Raw genomic sequence first — 20,977 nt, forward strand, 5'->3', positions numbered from 1 at the left:
CAACAAACAACATCCAAAGTGTTTTGGGCACACAAAAAAAGACACGCTGTCTGAACACCTGGGAAGTTTACTAACAATAGTTAAGCAGCAGCAGGCACTGGGAATTTAGTTGCCATCCTAAGATTAGAAGAAGTTCGCATTAGGTGAAAAACAACCAGTCCAAAGTGAAGGTGACAGTGTTAAAGGCATTTTTTGCTAAACAGGAGTTAGAGGACAGGAGCAACCATTCTAGCTTGGGCAGGTGTACTGCAACAGAAGGCTCTGCTGGGCTTGGCTAAACAAAAATCTCTCATGTCTCGAAGCATCTGCCATGTTGGCCTACCTTCAGTGAACGCAGGCATCTTAAAATCAGTGGCAGTCTGTCTGTTGATTTTACCTGAGCTGTTCGTTTTTGCAGCTGTCCTTGAAAATACAGTTCAAACTAGCATTTCAGGCTATATTCCTTTTAATCTCTTCTAAATTTCACGTGATTTCTTCGCTTTCTGCAACTGTTGAGACTAAAGATTTAAAAAACATACTCCTTTAAAATAAGCCAACCAAAAGAATTCTACAGCTCTTTAGGATTAATACTCAAAACAGCAAGTTCTAACCCAGGTCCCGCAAACTTTTAACATTGAGTTCCTGGGTTTCTGCATTGCAGGATCAAAACTGGTGTTCGAAAACAAACCAAAGTTGCCAAAGGTATTAGATGTTTAATAATGAATGCTGCAATATTTTGTGGAAAAGGAAGTTCCCCCAGAACCCTGCCTCTCTTGCTTATTTAAATCAGTGGAATTATCCCTCCAATTAGTCTTTTAGCTAAAACAAAACTTAAGGAGATAGCTTCCCTCCTGAAGGTCATGAAATGGAAGATGACTAGACTTCACTTCAGTTATCCAGTGTCCAAAAAGCTGATGCATTAGAAAAAGGAACTCCAAAAATAGGTCAGACATAAAAAGAAAGCACAGGTTAGAGATTGGATTTTTTTCCTTACATCACTTCAAATGATTCACATGACGGATATATTTTTAAAAATATCCTGATCCTAAAAATTAGAATTGCACATACAGTTCACAGTTCTCATCCCCATTTCCATCTGTTGTAGTCCCTGTAACAGGAGAAAATTCCTTCGGTTCCCAGGAAATGTGCAAGAATTTACAGTGACAGATTATTCTTTACAGCAAGTAGACAATGTCTGAACCAAACTCTAAAATAGAGTAAGATGAGAAATTACACCTTTGACAGTAAGCTTTTCACAACAGACCCTGTAGTAACATAACAGTCCTGGCAGGAGACTGTCTGTTAGACATACTTGACTCAAAATTATCTGCTGTTCAGAACAACACAGAAACAACCTCTCCTCATCCCTCCAAAGGAATTGCCAACGCCACCTTTGCACCAACTACAAGCAGGTCAGTTAAACGTTTAAATGACTTTCCAAGATCATTAAGGACAAATTGGGGTGGGAGAGGGAAAAGCTAGTCCCAATTTTCAGGGATGCGGTTACTGTAATTAAAAAAAAAAAAGAAGCACAAAACAGATTAAGAAGGATGGATTAATTGCGGCAGAGTTAATTATTAGGAAAACAGAACTACAGCCAACAGCTCGTGTTCCCCAAAATGATCAAGACAGTTGCATATTAGAAAAAAGCCAGCCATCTTCTAAAAACTAAACCATGATTAAGTGTTAGGTTTTTAACTAAGGTCATTCTGAGCAACATGCAGAGAGAAGGTTTGTAAGAACAGTCAAAATACTGTACTTTTATCGCCTGGTAAAATAGATCGGTAAAATCGGTCTCTCTTTTTCTTTTCTTCCGGGTTGGGAGGCAAAGGTTTTGAGCCATGGTTTAAAGTCCCAGCATCTTTGCTCCCCGATCCAATCATAGTGCTGGTGTTTCTCATCGGAGGAGCAGGCGGTTTGTCTTCTGTTTCAACTCCATTGTTAGACATCTTCAGTTGCAGAAGCCGTTACTAGGAATAGGAAAAAGAAAATAAAAATAAGAAGCCTTGTTTTTTTTATTATTAGATTCATATACTGTCAAATTAACCACACGCAAGTATTTGCAGGTTACGCTAACTCCAGACTGGCTTGTAACCTTATATCAACACAGACCAGGCATCAGCCCAACAAATTCTACTCAAGTTCCAAGTTACTTCTACTAACAAGACTACGTTTAAGTGCTTGAGTTATTGATTATTGTGGAAGGCTTATTTTAGGCTACAACCAATTCTCTAGTAATCCCATGGAGCAGAACATGGGATTGGGGGAACAGGGCAGAGCAGCGATACCCGAGAAGAGCCAGCCAAATGCCTAAGCTAACAAGGCCTCCCAGACCCATGCTAGTTCCACTGAAAATCATATCAAAAGTTTTACATCAGGCTCCAGCACGGGCAGTAACATGACGCACAAACATGACGCAGAGACACCCAAGCTGGTCTGCACTCAAAGAGCTTAGACGCAGCAGGTTCAAATTAGCTCGGGCTCCATCGCTGCCTAAAAAGCAGCCGAATTGCTTCAGCAGCAGACCCGGTCAGGAGGCAGCACAGCTGTATTCAGGTCATCTCAGATGCAGCGCTCACTGCACCCACGTCGGCCTTGGCCCCCCTGCAGCAGCGGCACCCTCAAAGTGCAATTCAAAGAGCCAGGTACAGCCAGAAAGTTGACTGTACTTTGTTCTGTTGCAAAGGTCAAATAAAACTGAATCCCCAACATATATGTTAATCCTTAAACAAATAATCCCTGCTGCGTAAAACTGGAGAAGGAAGCTATTGCACGGCGTTATTCTGCAACGACTAGCTTGTTCCACCCAAATGAGATCAGCGTTACTCCAGAGGCAGCCTGACTGCAGCGAGATCCTTCTGGAAACCGAAAATCCTTTGCATTAAGTTTTCAAAAGAAAGTTGGGACTTAAGTACAGAACAAAGAGCAAAGCAAGAACAACTTGTGTTCAGGTGGAAGAGGAGCTGAACAGCTTTCCAAATTCCACAAACCACGTGGAAAGCCATTTCATTCAGGAGGAATTATTTGAAGGTGGAAACTCCGAAGTGCTCTGCTCTGTGCAAGGGTTACAAAGCTGCTGGCTTCCAGGGAGCTGCTTTGCCAAAGGGTGGACTCAGAGGGACAGCACTGAAGCGGACTTTAATACTCTGGGTCCCGCTCCAAGCAGATCCCACGACCACGGAAGTCTTGGGCTAAAATACTGATGTTCAGCACAACTGGCAAGATTCAGACTCAGGCACGCTCTCCTCTGGAGCGTACCAATTCCCTCCACCGCATGGAGTAGAGAAAGGCAAATGATGACCGCAGAAGGCACTCAGCAGCAACACGTTTGCTAGCCTTTGCTGAACGCACTCGTTCCCTAGCTGTTGCCTGCCAAGCCATGGCTGGTCTGCAGATCCACCTTCTCCTTCACGTATTTGATTCATCTTTCTTCATACGTGTTCTTAAATGGGAGTGTTGACAGTGGTCCACAGCCCACATGGCTCTGCACAAGCCTTCAGACCCAGGCAGCTTTGTAAGCAACCTGACCCCATCCTCTCCGCCTCCCAGCACAAACGCACAACGGGATTTAAAATTACAGATTAGCATTTGGAGTATTTATCTTAACGGTGGAACAGTTTTGGCATCTGGGGGGTGGGGAGGATGGAAATCAGCTGTACATTTGTCTGGGCGTGTTCTGACAAGTGCCCTGCACCGCTCCCATCACGACTGCTTCTGGCCTTCAGCCTCCTCATACCGTTCTCCAGGGCAAAATGGAGCAGAGTAAGAGTGACAGCTGGACTGACAGTGATGAAGCGGTGCAGAAGACTCCCCCTTCTACACTGGGGAGAAAAGTCAAAATTAAAACCCAACCGGTAAATTTGGCAGCCACTGGTGAGGACAAATCTTGTGTGACATGGAGATCCTGAGGCCTCACAGGCAGTCTTTGCGCACTGCCATGTTGGAGACATTGACACAGAACCGGCACAACTACAGCATCCAAAAAGGAAGCAAGCAAAGGTGCCACGCAAGACCTGCGGTTTTTGCACTGACACATGTTTAGCCAGCAGAAAACAAATTGCTGAGAGGGTGCTAGGGATACACTGCAAATGGGAAAGCAGCAGGAAAATTAATATGGGCAGCTGTGTACCTGCCAAATGTCCCTCCGCAGGAGTGGTCACCGCATCTGCTGCTGCTGCAACGCTCTGGTTTACTCCAGAGGGGGTTGAATCCCCGCGGTTTGAGCATTCAAGGATTCCCCTGCCAGTCAGCCTCCTGCCTTCCAGGAGTTGCAGGCGCTGCTGAGATGGCAGGAAAAGCTCCCTTGCCACCAAATCCCTCTCCAGCAGAGCAGAGAGGAGGGTAGGAGAGAACTGGTGCTTGCTACCTCCTGCAAAGAGGCACAGGATGAAGCAGGGGACAAAGTGAAGCTTAATGCATGGGGAGCAGATGCAAAGCCACACTGAAGGGTGGTAAAGGAAGAGAACAGAATAGCAAGTGGTTTAGGGCTAGAGGAAAAAAAAAAAAAGTGAGAAGAGGAAGAAAAAAGCCCACAAAACAGTCAGAGGTTGACCTAGTGCCGGGCAAAGGAAAGAAAGAAGGTAAGCGAAAAATAACCATCTTCATTTCCAGCTCAGTGCAAAACTCCGGGGACATCTGCTTCCAGTTTCTTCAGTGTAAGAGGGTTTTCCAGATCCCTCAGTTGGAAAGGATACGAGCACAAGTGAATCACTGTTTTACCACAGGGCTGGAAACGCTGGCAGGACAAGCGCTCCTTTATGCTACATTACATTATCCCCCGAATGAGAAAGCAACCGCTGAGAAGTTGTGTAGTTCTAGCAAACAATATTCCTTTACACCTATTCGAGAACTGCGACATTCATGTGGTCAAAGCCTGCAGTACATCCTCTCCTTTCTCCTCCATCGCTTAAGCTTCCCGGACCTTCTTCCTCACAGAATCACGGAATGTTTGAGGTTGGAAGGGACCTCTGGAGATCGTCTAGTGCAACCTCCCCCCACTCAAGCAGGGTCACCTAGAGCACGTTGCACAGGAAGATCAAAACCTTGCGTGTTGCAAGAAGTACTCGACCTGTTTGGAGATAGGGGGTGGGAAAAATCCTTCGACCCACCAAAATTAGGAGATCTGGTTCTACGTCAGTTATTACTTGTAACGACAGCCCCATCCTAGAGGGCTCCCAAAAGCCATTTTCCATAAATGTTTTTGAAGGAAAGGAAAAAACCAAGAACGTGCTTACAGGCATCTTCCCATTATGATACGGGGATACGGTCTATCCCCAAACTCAACATCTTTATATTTTAAGCCTCTGTCGGCTACAAAGTACGTGGCTGAAGCCCTGCCCTGACAGAATTGCATCCACCTCTCCCAGTGCCTTACAGCACAAATGAGGGCCCGCAGCACGGAATCGTTCAGAGCCGTTACGGAGGCAGCCGCTTTCCCCATCCATAGCCTAGTTGACTGTGCAAATTCCTTCCTGCCTAAAATAATCTGCTGCCAACTCACAGGCAAGCAGGATTTAAAGCACCTCCCTCGTGCCGGCTCTGCCGAAATTCAGAGCGCTTGCAGGCAATTGCCTCACCAAGCAGGGCAGCATCGGAGCTCTGACACCGAAATGAGTCACTCGGCTCTGTGTGGTCCGCTCCCGCAAGAATGCAAAGCGTCACCGGCCTCCGCTCTCCTTCTTCTTCTTCTTCTTCGCAGCAGGACTGCGCTGTTCGCACAGCTCTCCCCAAAAATTTCGCTTATGTTTCGGTGTCACGATTAAACGAACAACGGAAGCAATTAGCGCATGAACTTTTCCGGGGGAGTCAGATGAGGGAATACATTCTCGATACAGACACAGTTATTCTCGACTACTATATATTAAAATACTAGCTCTCAAACCAAACCCCACGGACATCACTAGAAAGACGTAGCCATGATCTAGGACTGTTGTTTCTGCAGCCACTTGGAAAGTCAGAAGCCAGGATTTTTTCAGCACACAGTATTCATTAAAATAACTTTTATTATCCACTACAACCCACGACAGCCATGAGTCAAATTACAGTGGCCTTCAAAGCCCCTCACTTAAATTAGATTACCCCAACCTCAATCCAGTCAAACAGACCGGACACGTTCTCCTTTCACTATCTGCAAGACACTCGGGCAGATAGGAAAGGGTGAGGGACAACCGCGAGCAAGGGGACAAGAGAGTTCGGAAAAGACTCTGCAGTCCAAGACGGAGCAAGCGGAGCTACTGGAACAGGGCGCAGCACCCGCAGGTGCCAACAGTGACGTCCAAAAATTCAGGTTCACAGACACGTACAGATCTGCGCACGGCTAGATAGAACTCAAAATCATGAACTTTAGGCCTGTAACTTTGCTGTAAAACAGGCACAGACTCCCTAGCAGTTCACCTAGCAGAGTGGGAGCCCAACACACACGGAGCCTTCTGCCGTTAAAAACACACACAGACAGGGGAAAGAAAAGAAAAAACACCACGGATCCTCTGTTTATGCCATTTTCCTCTGGCAAACCAGATCGTTTCAAGCCTGATGCCCTACTCTGAACTCCAGTTTCTGCGAAGCTGCTTGTGTTTTCCTTCCACTCTTCAGCGAGACAGGCAAATGACTGATTGCTAAAACAGAAAGCAATTAAAGAGTCAGAGGAGCTGAAACCTACGCTACAGTAGATGCCATAACGATAACTATGTCCAACGCATACTAATTGCCGGAGTCAACAGGAACACTCATAAAAGAGCCATCTATAATTCATGCAGTCTGGCAAGACAGTGGCTGTAAGCCGCTCACTACAACTTATAGATGAATAAACTATGTCAAACAGGAGAGGGGGCAGGGAGACGCTCCAGCGACTGTTTCCTCCCCCCTCTGCCTACCAGCAAAAGCGATTCGTACACTTTCACAAAATGGTACTTTTCTGTTGTTGCCGGGGTGAAGAAAGGGGGGCCTGACCGCAAAAAGGGGGCCGGAGGTCTTAATCTTTACCTGAGTTGATCCTCATCAGCGCAAGCATCTTCTGTCTGCGCCAGTTCCCTATACACTTTCACACGTACCTCGCTCCCCCCGGCTGGAGGTGGCTAACGCACACACGCACACGGTTAAAATCTCCTTCGTCCTCCCCGCACGGAGGGGGCGGAAAGGGGCCGGGGCCGTGGCCGGCCTCCGCTCTGTTCAAACACATTGCAGGCAGCAAAGATTCCCTGCCCGTGTGTCACGCTTTTGATCCCAATCCCAGAAGCAAATCACCGTCTCGGTTTACCGGCCGGGTTTCGACACAGGACGAACAGACGCTCATTCATTTCATCCGCGTTATTTTTACGCGGGACTGAGCCGCAGTGTCAGGCCGAGCCTCACGTGCTTCCACCTGAGAAAAGCGGGCAGGACACATGTCCTCAGTCGGAGGAGGGGATCTGGGACATGCGCTGTCACGGAAAAGGGCAGCAGCAACACACACATCCGGAGGGAGGACAGACTGCTCATGGCATTTAGAGACCATTAAAACCAGTAACGGTAGGACCGGATCGATTCCCCAGCCGGTTACTGCGTGTTTGAGCGCTGGGCAAGCGTGCCAGTTAAACAAACGAACAAAAAAGTCACGGGCCATCAGTCCAAACCCGACGTTTACATGTGAGCTAATCCCATCTAAGGGGAAAAGCAGCATTTCATAAAGTTTAAATATATATATATACAGAAAACAATACTGTTTTACTCATCTGTCTTCAGAATTTACCTCTTGGACCGTTATAGTTGTTGTCAACACCTAAAGATACAGATGAAATCCTTAAATTAAAGGAAATAACAACAAAATCACTAAAAATGAGCCTCCCTTTAGAGACGAACGCATGCACTACCACCACCGGAGCGGGTGGGTGTGAGGAGGGGGAAGAAAGAGAGAGAGAGACTCTGATGGCAGATGGCCAACTGCTGGTTGCGGTCTTGCTCCGCTGCCAGCTTTATTTCGATAGCGCTAGACGTAAAAACTAATTGGCCAGTCACAACTCAACGGGAACGCAGGAGGAGTCCACTGCCTGGAATTCCAAAAAGCCAAAAGGCAGGAGGGTCCTTTAAATATATATATATATAATAATAATTCAGCCACAACTGTTTGAGTTAAATGCAAGAATTGCTAGGTGAGATTCGCCAGCCTGTATTTTGCAGGGGGACATGGTCACCATCACAGCGGGCACCACTTTGGGGCAGAACTGTGGAGCCTTTTCCTGGGCAGACATTCATGCTAACCCATCGAACCGCACAGATACGCTTCTAAAGAAGAAGGGACTAATTATAACTGCTTGATTCCTAGCAACAGTGCAGAGTTGTTCTTTTGCCCAAGTTAAGGGAAGCTTCTTCTTGTTTTGTTTTAAATAACTAAGGTCCAGCTTTTGCCAGCTGCTTTGGTGTGGGCCCATGTGTGACTGCTCTTACAGATGCATGGAGGGTTTCACTAGCGTTAAGGCAGGTCAAGTTCCTTCCATAGGATCAGCCTCTCATCCAACGTTGCAGAGAAGCAACGACAGCTTAAATTGCCACGTTTCAGCTTATCTTCAGTGGTTTCACTGTGGAGGCAAAAGCAATCGGCATCCAAATAGTTGCCATATCTCAAAAAAAAGAATGCAAAATGACGAATATCTGGCAGCGCCAAACAAACCACTGCAACCATTTCACAATCGATGCCCTGCTGTGCCCAAGTAACTAGAAGACACGATGAGCTCACATTTTCCAGCCAGGTAGCTACAGCTTCAAGAGACTGTGGAGACCAGCTGTGGCTCATCCTATCCCTGCGTAGCAGCCTGCTGATTTTGACCGGACGCTTGCCCCATTCCAATGGCACTTTCATACAGCCCAAGAGAAATAAACTGCATCCACGGGAGAGAAAATAAAAATAAAAAAATCCGCGCTGAGACAGAAGGAACCCAGAGTATCATTTCTGAAAGTTCTCAGCCCACAAATCATCCCCGTTCTTTCCTCATCTCGAGAGACGCCGTCTCCCCTGCCCCAGCGGCATGCCAGAACGAGCACGTTTGCTGGTGCAGACGTCGGCGCAGGCTCCTCTTTCCAGCGCGGTACGGAGCAGCCTCGGCTCCGATTCCACTCGAGCTCACGCAACGGCAGGGCTTCGACTGCCCAAGTAGCGACCGGAGTTGGCTTGCAAAGCAGAGTGGGAAAAATAAAGCCCTCTTACGTTTAAAACAAAAAGCATACCCAAAACACATATGAGCAGGTTTCCAGGAGGAAATTTGTGTTCCATAGGAAGTGACTGGATGAAGCATAAAGAAAATATATTAAAACACAGAGCTAAATGCACTGCCACGGCTCTCCATGTAAGTTACTTGGCTCTAAGTGAAATGGCACGTTAGCAGCAACAGCACTGAAAGTAACGGAATTATTGATCAATTTTCTCATTCGAAGGTATCCAACCCAGAAGATGAACCTGGAGCACAGGGCTCAGAATTAAGCCCCGCTGTCCCTGAGGTAGAACAATTCCTAGGAGGATGGTGTTACGGCCCATTTCCATGGCTCAGCTCCAATGGAAATCTCATTTTCTACCTCTCCCGTCAAAACGGAAAGGCTGTCTGTCATCCACCACCGCTTACAAGCAGATTAGCACCCTTGCCGTGAGGGCCAATCCTGAGGACTTGAGCTACGCAAGGCGCTCTCAGTGGAATTTGTCTGGAGATAGGCAGACGCTGTCTGTAAACCACAGATTATGCAACTCCGCTAAATTATATCAACTTCTAATAACTATCTGCCTGAAGGAGCTGCAAGCAGTTTTAAAGGGTAAAGAGCGCTATTAATCCCGAACAACCTACTCAAGTTTTAAACACGCACACGTTTGCCAAAACACAGTGCGTACGCATGCACCTTGCTCAACGCAGAGACGTGACATTTGCAACGAGAGAGGTAAGGCACGTGTCAGAAAACGTGTCAAGTCAACAAATGCACGGAGGATGGTTTGGTGCAGTGGTCAGCAGAAAGACACAGCACGGAAATTGCAGAAAATTGGAGTTAACCCGTTCTGTAAAAGGTAAATTCTTCTTGGGACATGAGAGTCGAAGAGAGAGCTGCAAAGAGAAAAGCGACGTCCTAACAGCGAAAAACCCACCCGACTCCTTCCCCACGGGGAGACTGAAGAACTAAAGAGCAAGACGACACACTGTCCAAAGCACAAGCATCATTAGCGGATGAAGCTGTCCAAGAGCCTCAATTAGACCGAGAGGGAATTGCCACAACAGTTCAGCCCTAATTGGGAACGCAAACATTGCTCATCAGAGCGGTGCTTGCTGCTGCGTACGGCTCCGTTGTCTTCACTGCAGCTAATGACAGTAGGAAGCCCTGTGTTCGGTAGCACTTATGTAACAGACTGGCAAATCTGTCACATTCCCTTAATTGCCAGCCAGGATGCTCATACTGGCGGTGTTTTTTCAATTAAATCAAATCACACAAATTGCTTCAGTTCAGTGTTGCTTCTTTAAAGTTCTGGTTCCTCTTCAAAGCTGGGGAAGGAGGCAGAACGACTAATTTTCCCAAGATAAAATGAGCTTTGCATCAAACACAAGGTTTTGTAGACAACTGAATGAAGAGACATGGAAAGTAAGTGCAGAGATCCATAACTGAAAGAGCTAATTTACAACTGGTAGAGACAAAACAACTCAAGAATTATGCACAGATCTGCTTCAAGTCTGCAATGATTATTCCTTCGATGATGACACATTTAATGCTCTAAAAGCAGTTCATTTAAAAGGCAAGATGAAAAAAGCCTGAAGTACCTTAGGTTTTCCGCACAGCTTAGCTTTTACAGTAGATAAAGCACTAGCTCTGTGTTTATAACAATACTCCCTTTAGCAAAATGCCCTGTTGTACGCAGTTTATAATCCCAGTATGCACAGAAGCAACTGCTACACTGCAGCAAGATCTCCCATCAGTAAACTTTGTTACTTTTACCAAATGGGCTGCAGAACATTCGCTGGTCCATTAAGAGTCATCATCGTTTATTTTAACGAGCAGGAGCTTGTTTTTAGGAGGTACCATCAGCCATTTTATCACCACCTTTACAGGGATCCCAATCATACTCACTGCTGGTAAGCAGAGAATGAAAAGCTCCGCAGGTCTGGTACAAAGGATCTGCTGTTTCCACAACAGATTACGACACAGTTCTCCCTTAGTTAAAGGCGGCACACGAGCCAATTGAGCTATTTTTATTCCATTGAATAAAAGCAAATCATAAGAACATCACTACAGTACTGGGTCCATTTTAAAGGACTCTGTAACTAGAAGGAGCAGAGGTTAATAACAGGACCAGAAACAGTACGCAAGGTTTTCCTTAACTTTGTGGCGCAGGACTTTTCGGGGCACATATCTCGTTCAGTGTTCTTGCCGCAACTACCTAAGCAGCTCTAAGTGAGACGTGCGGATCTTCGCTGCTACCTCTGTAAACCTTGCTGTCCCTCGTGAAGCGGCAGCGTCGGCTGGAGTCAAAAACCCCAGTGCAGCTGAGGCAGGTCGAGCTTCCGTACGCAGCCCTGCCAGCACCCCCAGCAATGACTTGCTTCTTTCAATCCAACTTCTAACGGATGGGCATCTACATCACAAAATCAGCAGCAACGCTAAGATGACCTGCAAATTCAGCAGAATTGGGACTTCAGTGATGAATGGACCGCCAGCACGCGTGTTTTATTTATCCAAAGACTGCTTTGTCAGATTGCTTGCTTCTCCTCTCCCTCCTCAAAATGCTAAAAATTGTTAGAAGCGTGGTCACTACCATGCGGCCACGAAGCTCTACAGGTGGTCTGGTACCTTTTCTAAGCGTTAGCCAACACTCACTGGTTTCCCAAAACGAAGATGGCATCTAAACACTGATGATCTAGGAGGAAATACGGGTCAAAGCATTTTATTCAGTGCAGCGCTCCCTCCCTCCCTTGCTGAAGTCCCACTGTTACTTCCTGCTAAGGTAATCAGCACACGAATTAGCCGCACTGCTAGAGCACAGCATGCAGCAGATCAAGACGCAGACTTTTCTGATCATCCTTTCTTAATTCCAGGAATGAAGATTCAAGGACATTCACTCCCAGCACACTCTTGTAGAAGTTCCTGCTAATACCCCAGCCCCAAAGCTTCCTCAGGGTCCAGGCATACAAAACAATTCTCACCTCGGTGCAAACCCCATGGTACCTGCCCAGAATCCCTGTCTCTCCTATCACAAATCCAAGGCAAGAGAGTGCGAAATGAGCTATTTTTAATTCAGTTTTTTAAATTCAATTTAAATTCAAAATTTTAAACAGCTCCGTTTGCTATAAACCTCAGCTATAAACAAGGCAGGCAGTTTTGGAAATAGCTATTTCGCAGCCCACAGGGAATCTCAAAGGCAGTCCCCGATCAGACCCAGGAGGAACTTCCCAAACGGATTTCGCCCTGTCCACCTTACGGCATTGCACCCTGCCTCGGGCGTGCACCGCCTCTCTCTTCGCTACCGCTCCCGTTCGTACCTCCGCTGCAGCAAGCCCCACATTACCGCCCCGTTTCCAGCTCTTGTACACCTCTCCCGGCAGAGGGATTCTGCGAGGCGAAATATGCTCACTACGGGCAGGGAGATCCCACAAATCAATCCAGAACAGAACAGAACCCGACGGCTTAAGCAAATCCTCTCCTTCGCAAGCAGAAGGCTGCTCTTTCCGCTACTGCTTTCCAGTCATTCCCTTCAAGCTGAGTTTTCCTCCATCCTTGGTATTCTTGTACCGCCGGCGTTTGCAGGCGCTGAACATGGCCTCCCAAGGTATTTCTATTTGGCTGCTTTTATTTTTAAGAAAAGTCATTTCAGGTTGGAAGTAACTGCGTTCTTTTTCTCTGAACACACTTCACTGTTGCCTCGTTTTATCTGAGGACCTATCTAGTCTATCTGAGGACCTAAGAAAATATACTACCCTAACCACAGCCTCCAAGTTTTATCTGTCTCTGTTGCTCTATTAAAATATTATAACAGACATCCAAATCTGTGGTCTGTCATTGCGCTAGGTCCCTTTAGCATTAAAGACAGAAGTTGGATCTGAGCCTAATATAAATGCTTTCAACTTCAACAGGGTTTGAATTTACATCCCCATACCTGAAACTCCCAGAGGGTTTTGCTGCTTGGTACAAATAAAATCTCCAAAAAAACCTACTGCTTTCATTCAGAGAAGGCTGAACTGAGATATCTCAAGCAGAAGTGGTCAAATCCCAAACCAGGACTCTTTGAAATGGGCTCTCAAAAAGCAGCCCAGTGCAAACCAACCCCCAAGTCCATCATTTTAGTATCTCAGGCTATCAGCAGACAGCCTGTAGCTTAGATCCAGGATGAGGTATTGCCTCCAGCCCTGCTCAGCTGCTTCCTAACAGTCTCTCCCCCAAGGAGCATCTGTATTTTCGCTCTTTCCTTGGAGATTCACTAACCTTTTCCTTCCTCAAAGGTTGAGATTACTGGCATTTTCCTCAGACTACATTTCTAAGCGTTCAAATGACCTGTCAAAACAGAGAAATAAATAAATCCAGAGAAGTATCAATTTGTCATTTCTCTGTCAAGGCATCCTAGGTAAAGACAAGACTTCAATTTTGGCTACTGTCTTTAAACACTGTTTGCTATTTAGGCATGCCTGTATATCATTTACATATCATTTTACTCTTTCTCTTAATACCAGTGTCCTCAGAGGGAAAGGGTGAATTAGAATATTGGTATCTCTAATTTAGGAGGCAATTAGATCTGCGACAACAATCCATAGCTGAATGTATGCTAAAAATAGCCTAGTTAGAATTCTGCTTTAATTAAAAATCAGACAAATAATCCTATTATCCTGAGGATTACTTTAGGTGTGGTTCTGCTGCAACACAAATCTTTCTTTCTTTTTTTCTTTTCTTTTTTTTTTTTTTTTAAATCTTTTAGTCTCTCACCCAGAAAGCAACTGAAAGAAAGCTAACAGAATGGTACTTTCTGCATAAAAGGTACCTCTCCCAATTGGAAAGGCCAGGAAATTAGAGAATTAAAGATTCCCAATGTTATTCAGTCACTTGCTAAGTTGCTAAAAAAAAAAAAAAAAAAGGCATTCAACTCAGTCCAACAAATAAAATTTTCCTGTTCTCCCCACTACCTGCAAAGCCTGCCTTAAAGGGATTTCTTATTACCTCTTATTTCCATCCTTGGCCTCCTTTGTCAAAAAGTAGTATGTGACTTTCCTACAGCTGCACAGTTCACATGCTTTTATTAAAAAAGAAAAAAAAAAAGAGAAATATTTCAAAAAGCATCTTTCATTTTTGGATTTGCTCTCACATGCTCTGTGGGGCCCTGCTGCTTAACAACGTTTTATCCATAGAAGCCAGCAACGCACGGCAGCTTAGCTGCCAGAGCCTCTTAAGCGCATGTGTCCCTGACCTGGGGGCCAAGAGAAGACGGCAAAAGGCGCAGGGTTTCAAGAGAGAAGCAGTGGTGCAGAGGCAGAGCTCAATTCACGGCCTGCGCACCACTCATATATATAAGTAACTCATCTATTTTGTTTACTTACAGAGAGCAAGCAAGTATCTTTTAAGAATTCAGAAAGCATAATTATCCTCAAAAGATAAAAAGTACTATCTTAAAAAAAAAAAAAGCTATAAAAAGCTATAAAGCACAGTACACACATATCACAATCACAGAACAGTTAAGGTTGGAAGGGACCTCTGCAGATCATCTAAGTCCAACCCCCCTGCTCAAGCAGGGTCACCTAGAGCACGTTGCACAGGATTGCATCCAGGCGGCTTTTGAATATCTCCAGAGAAGGAGACTCCACCACCTCTCGGGGCAACCTGCTCCAGTGCTCTGTCACCCTCACAGGGAAGAAGTTTCTCCTCGTGTTCAGATGGAAGTGTCTGTGTTTCAGTTTGTGCCCGTTGCCTCGCGCCCTGTCGCTCGGCACCACTGAAAAGAGTCTGGTCCCATCCTCTTGACACCCTCCCTTCAGATACTTGTACACGTTGATAAGATCTCCTCTCAGCCTTCTCTTCTCCAAGCTAAACAGGCCCAGCTCTCTCAGCCTTTCCTCATAAGAGAGATGCTCCAGTCCCCTCATCATCTTTGTGGCCCTTCGCTGGACTTGCTCCAGTAGTGCCACATCCCTCTTGTACTGGGGAGCCCAGAACTGGACGCAGTACTCCAGATGTGGCCTCACCAGGGCTGAGGAGAGGGGGAGGATCACCTCCCTCGAGCTGCTGGCAACACTCTTCCTGATGCACCCCAGCATACCATTGGCCTTCTTGGCCACAAGGGTCATTTGTTTGGTATTATTTGGTATTACTCAGTGGCTAGCTTACTTCTGTAAGTATACATACACCCGATCTCATCTTTACTCACTTGAATTCATTAAAAAACAAAAACAAAATCCAGAGGGTTATAAACAATGAGATAGTTGCCCAAATCCATGTTTACCTCATGCATATGGGTCATTCAGGTACTGATATTCACTATACGGAAATACACTTGGGGATTAAAAGAGAAAAGAAAACCAAGACACTTCTTGAGAACGTTTCCTCTTTCATGACACTTGTGGGAGGGAGGGCTGGGCAACTCAGAAGAGGTTAACGTAAAAATTTCCCTTTGCGTTTTCCTACAGGCCTGTGTGAAAAAAGAAGCCAGAGAGTCAAGATCTTCCAAACCCACAAATAGGAATACTCCTCTACAGAAGGGTTTTTCCACCAGGTGACTCCACAGGAGATAGAGGTAGGACCTAGCCCTCTCCTTCACCACTCCACATCTTGCTGAGCACTGAAGTCTGCTGAACTCAAACTCCTCATGGCTGTGGCCTACTCAGAGGGGAGGAAGACGCCAACAGACAAAACTAACAACGTTCCTGAACCCCTTTGGAATATCCCCACAGTACTTATTTTTAGCACTTGAGTGTGTAAGTCCAATGAACTGGTGGGTGAAAACAGGTTTTGCTCGTCCTGGTGTTTAAGAGTAAGAATGTAATGAAGCTTTCTTGCCTCCTCCACAGCCTGCCTCCCTCAAATACAGGCTAGCAGCTAGACAGGATGGTTTGAGGATGCTATTGGAGATAGAGCACATGATTACAGAGTGGGAAGACTTTCCTTATTACTGGTCTGTACAGCCACAGACATTGAGGAGCTCTGTCTGAAGAGACTAAAGCTTACTCCCTGCTGCTAGGATAGGAAGTAGACCGTAAGTAAAGTCTCCATGAATAAACAGGAGAGGGGTGTGTGTGTTTCTCTTCCTCCCCACCTCCACAAGATGACATTAGACCTTTATACACTCGGATAAAATCATTAAAAAGCAGCTCTTGTAAGTGGAGATGAGGTCTTGGTTTAAGCTGGAAAATTTTTACAATGCCTGTCTGTACACAGTCAGAAAGTCGGAGTAATTTGGCTTCACGCACATGCAGGATTAAGCGTGATAATGCAATACTAAACCATGCCACAGGCCTGCAGAATCACTGCCATGCTGCGACTTGGTCACTAGGGTCAAACCCCATCTCACCTACACACACAAATCCAACACAGGACTTTGTCGCGTAGGGCAGCGAGACACGAGGGCAAGCGCACCTTTGAAGACCGACTCGTGGTCACACAAGTACGAAGCTGACTCAGAAGGTGACATTTGCTTTGCGCCCCTTCTAAAACATCAGCATTTGCACAACGCTAATTGTGATACCCAACGGTGGCAGCAGCTCTGATGGGAGGGCTGGAAAAAAAAAAAGACACAGCTGTCAGCCTCATTCGCCAAAGAGCTACATCCTTATGAGTTCAAAGTGGCACCAGAATATTTTCATAGTTTTGGGGCTGGAACAGAATCAATCTGGCAATAGACGCAGGCTTGCAGCTTTTCTAGGACAGCATGCTTTAGAGAGTTAAGCACAGCTGACACAGACGTTTAAAAAAACCAAGCATGTTTGCCCGTTTCTCAGGGGGATTTAAACAGCAGGTGAGTGGGGCTGGTCTCTGGGACACGACCCTCTTATTTCAGCTATTTAGATGCAAATTGCTCTCTCTCCCTCCCCCTCTTAACACCATCTGTTACCCCAGAGATTTAGACTATGCATAGGGTGTAGGTTTGGGGGGAGGGGGGCACAGATAAAGCATTGAGAAAATTTCAGTTGATGCCTCTACTTCCTCTGGGGCACAGTTTACGTAAAAAAAAATATATATTATTTTGCAATACTCTTAAATTACAACCAGATTTTTCCCTCACTCTTCTGCCACACTTTACCCACCTAACCCTTGGATTTCCCTACCCTAGAGAGCATTCCCTGTCCAGCTTTTGCCCAACAAGCAAGATTGTATAGTGATACTTGGTGCAAGCTGCTACAGCGACAGCATGGGGAACAAGTTGGTATTAGAGCAAATATGTGAGCTTCAAGGAATTGGAGGGTCAAATAATAAAGATGAAGTCTCCTGCCATAACCCACAGGATTAAAAGCTTTCAGTCTTGGGGAAGTTACTTCATCTCTGTCTCATTTCCCCCAGCCAACAGCAACTTACTTTCAAGAACTGTTCAGAGATCTGATTCATTAAACACTACACGGAGGGCTCCGAATTCTCCATAAAGAAAAGATGATAGGTGACGGGACAGAGTGCACTTTCAGCAAGTTTGCAGACACTAAGAAAATTAGGAGAGGTCGATACACCAGATGCTTGTGCTGCCATTCAGAGGGACCTCAACAGGCTGGAGAAATGGGCTGACAGGAACCTCATGAAGTTCAGCAAAGTCCTGCAGCTGGGGAGGAACAACCCCAGGCACCAGGACATGCTGGGGGCCAACCAGCTTGGCAGGTAAGGACCTGGGGGTCCTCACACACAAGTTCAACATGCCACAACATTCAGCGTGCCCTTATGGCAATGCATCCTCACTGCATTAGGAAGAGTGTTGCCAGCAAGTCAAGGGAGGTGATCATTCCCCACTACTCAGCACTGGTGAGACTGTGACAGGAGTGCTTTGCCCAGTTGTGGGCTCCCCAGTACAAGAAAAGCATGGACTTACTGGAGCAAACCCAGGGAAGGGTCATGAAGGTGATCAAGGAACTGGAGCCTCTGACATGAGGAGAGGCTGAGAGCGCTGGGACTGTTCAGCCTGGAGAAGGGAAGGCTCAGGGGGGATCTTATCAATGTGTACGAATACCTGATGGGAGGGTGTAAAGACGACTGAGCCAGACTTCTCAGTGGTATCCAGGGAAAGGACAAGATGCAATGGAGTTTCTTGTGTTTCAGTTTGTGCCCATTTCAACATAAGGAAAAGCTTTTGTTACTGTGAGGGTGTTTGAACACCAGACCGGGTTGCCCAGAGAGGCTGCAGAGTCTCCATCCACGGAGATACTCAAAGGCTGACTGGACACGGTCCTGAGCAACCTGCTCCAGCTGATCCTGCTTTAAGCAGGAAGGTGGGACTAGACCACCTCCAGAGGTACCTCCTAACCTCACTAATTCTGTGATTACAGGCCACAAAAAGTGGCAGGGAGCCTTTAAGGGAAAGACATTCCCAGGATCATTTTTAACTCCTTATTTGAAGCAGCTGGATTTTTTTGTCAGCAGCATCCAAGGCCCCAGGTTAGTGATGAAGGCAAATAAAACCAGCTGGTAAGTGACAACCTTGAACACAAAGTCAGTGAGAGAGTTGGGATCAACGCTCCAATGCCTTCATTTTGAGTTTTAATATGTGAACCACAGTCCTGGTACTCAGGAGAGGCAAGTTCTTGACCCGGTTCTTGCACCAACTTATTTTGTGATCTTGGAGGCACAGGAGGGGGGGAAAACACAGGATGGTGTTTGGGCCTTTTTTTTTAATGCTGGGATTTTGTTTTGGTTTTTCAGTGTTGTCAGCACACATAAAATTTCTCCTTCTTGCACAGACAGGCCAGATGTCAACTATTTGCTGCCACTCAGGAACTTCAGGTATCTACCTGCAAACTATTAACCCCTATTAATATAGGCAATTCGGAATCTCTTCCCGTAAAGCAGTATTTTGACAAAAGTTGCAGGTAGTTCACAGAAGCATTTTCCTAGAAAATCAATTACCTGAACAAAAAGTTGTTTCAATAAAGTTGTGACATTTTGAAAGAATTTAAAGTTTTCACTTTACAATAGAAGTGGTTATTTTTCCTCCATTGATGAAAAGTCGAGTTTTCAGAACATCAGAGCTTCCCCTACAGAATGAAAGTACTCTTTATGAACTGCTCTAAAGCACCAGCTAATTTCTATTTCCAGATCCCTGGCATTTGACCAGCATTATTGAGAATCTAAGGAACAGTTGCTGGAAGTGTTTTTATTTAACCAACTTCTTGTTCACAAATCCAACTGCACGTATAAATCTGAAGCAGCGCTGGCCTGGGTTGCAATCCTGCAATTTGATCTGTAATACAAGATACAAGCACCAACTCTCAGTCTCGTTGACTTTAAAAAGACAGAAAGGTCATCTGCGACAGCTAAAGGGGTACCTGGCGCTAATGCCAGCAAGCCGCCCACTGACAACAGTGGGAGTTTGGCCCAAATTAGGTTTTCAGGATTCATCCCATGCTGCCTTGCAACACTTCCCACGCAGTGCTACCTGACAGCTCCCGAAAACTGGCAAAACGCGAAGGACGCCGACAACATCTGAGACGAGGTTTCCAAGGGTGTCTTTCGTAACAGTTGAATTCAGCCAATATATGTATCTGTACACGCACATTAATTGCGTCTTTAGCGTGCTGATTTTAAGAGCCCATGGTCAAAAATGCAGCTCCACAGGCTACTCAATGCCAAACCGACCAGGCTCTTCAGGGCAAAAACCCCACAAAGCATTCACAGCCAGGGCATCACTGAAATTATGCAATAATCCCACATTTCATTAAACCCTGCTGTTATCCTGCTGAGTAACACCAGCAAGAGATGGATGCTTTTTTAGGACCCCTTTGCAGCCCACACAGTACTGCCTCCCAAAATATCAGTTGTCTCCCACAGGTACCCTCAGAACAACCCCCACCAGAGAGACCTGTGAGAAGGTGGATGAGTTTACAGCCAGGAGGAGTCCAGACCTGAGAGTCAGTGGCTGCCCACACAGTGGCCTTGTGCCCAGAGCAACATCAGCAGCTCGGATACTCAGGAAACCAGCCTGCTCCTGGTGGAGGGACTTCACTGTCCCCATTCCACGCTCTTATCTCGTCAGTATTTGTTTAGTTAACTATACGACCGAGTCGAACGACCCTCCGCTTGAGGGAAACGTGGCTAACAGCCCTGTTCAACCCAGTCTGACGTTTACCCTGCAAGGAGCCAAACAACGGGCAGTTCACGTATTCCATGAGCCAGAGGCTTCCTACAGTATCGCTGCTCTGAACGGGGGCCTGGATCCTGCCCAAACTGAAGTCACCGATTTCATGAATGACAGCGTAGGGTCTGTGGCACCTCGTCCTTAAAAGGATCCTTTATTCGGCTCTCTGGAGGCAACAGGGCTTACACGTGACAGGATCAACACCAGCCGCGCAAGTCAGACTGCATCCCCGTAACGAACCAACGCAGCACCCCGACCCAGCGATCCCCCCCCCCCAAACAAACTAAAACAAAAAAGCTTGAAAAGATAGCCAAGGGGACATTTGACAAGGGATCTTCTGGGGATTGAAATGTGACTCATTTCGGAATAGAAGAGTCAGACTAAGCACACGCTGCTGAAGAGACGTGACAGCTTCCATTTGAAAAGCAGCACTGAGCTCTCAAATGACAAAGACTTCCACAAATTAGTTGACATGCTTGCATTTTACCCTGAAACTAGTCTTTTTTATTTTTTTATTTTTTATTTTTTTAAAGAACTAACTATCCAAGATACAAGAGAAGGAAAAAAAGCCCAATGAATCAAAGTAAAAACAAAAAAACCACCACAGCAAAAAATCCCACAGTTGTCATGTTTATGACTTACGTTCTCTAGATAGGAAAAAAAAAAATCTTTGGAGCAGGCAAAAGTCTGTCTGCCCTCCACTTCACAAGCCCTTAACATCATGATCCCATTTAAAAAATATTGCCTTTTAAA

The 20,977-nt window shown here is 46.0% G+C and overlaps 1 protein-coding gene across 1 annotated transcript in view; it reads right to left on the reverse strand.

The window, feature by feature from the left end:
• PAK1 (p21 (RAC1) activated kinase 1) overlaps positions 1-20,977 on the reverse strand; it is a 65,779-nt gene that overhangs the window by 31,119 nt on the left and 13,683 nt on the right. The window contains exon 2 of the mRNA XM_067289610.1: positions 1,739-1,949. Within this exon, the coding sequence (XP_067145711.1) occupies positions 1,739-1,928 (190 nt within the window). The 5' untranslated portion in view covers positions 1,929-1,949. The remainder of the gene's footprint in view (positions 1-1,738; positions 1,950-20,977) is intronic.

This window comes from Apteryx mantelli, chromosome 1 (assembly GCF_036417845.1).
Source record: "Apteryx mantelli isolate bAptMan1 chromosome 1, bAptMan1.hap1, whole genome shotgun sequence".
Taxonomy (NCBI): domain Eukaryota; kingdom Metazoa; phylum Chordata; class Aves; order Apterygiformes; family Apterygidae; genus Apteryx; species Apteryx mantelli.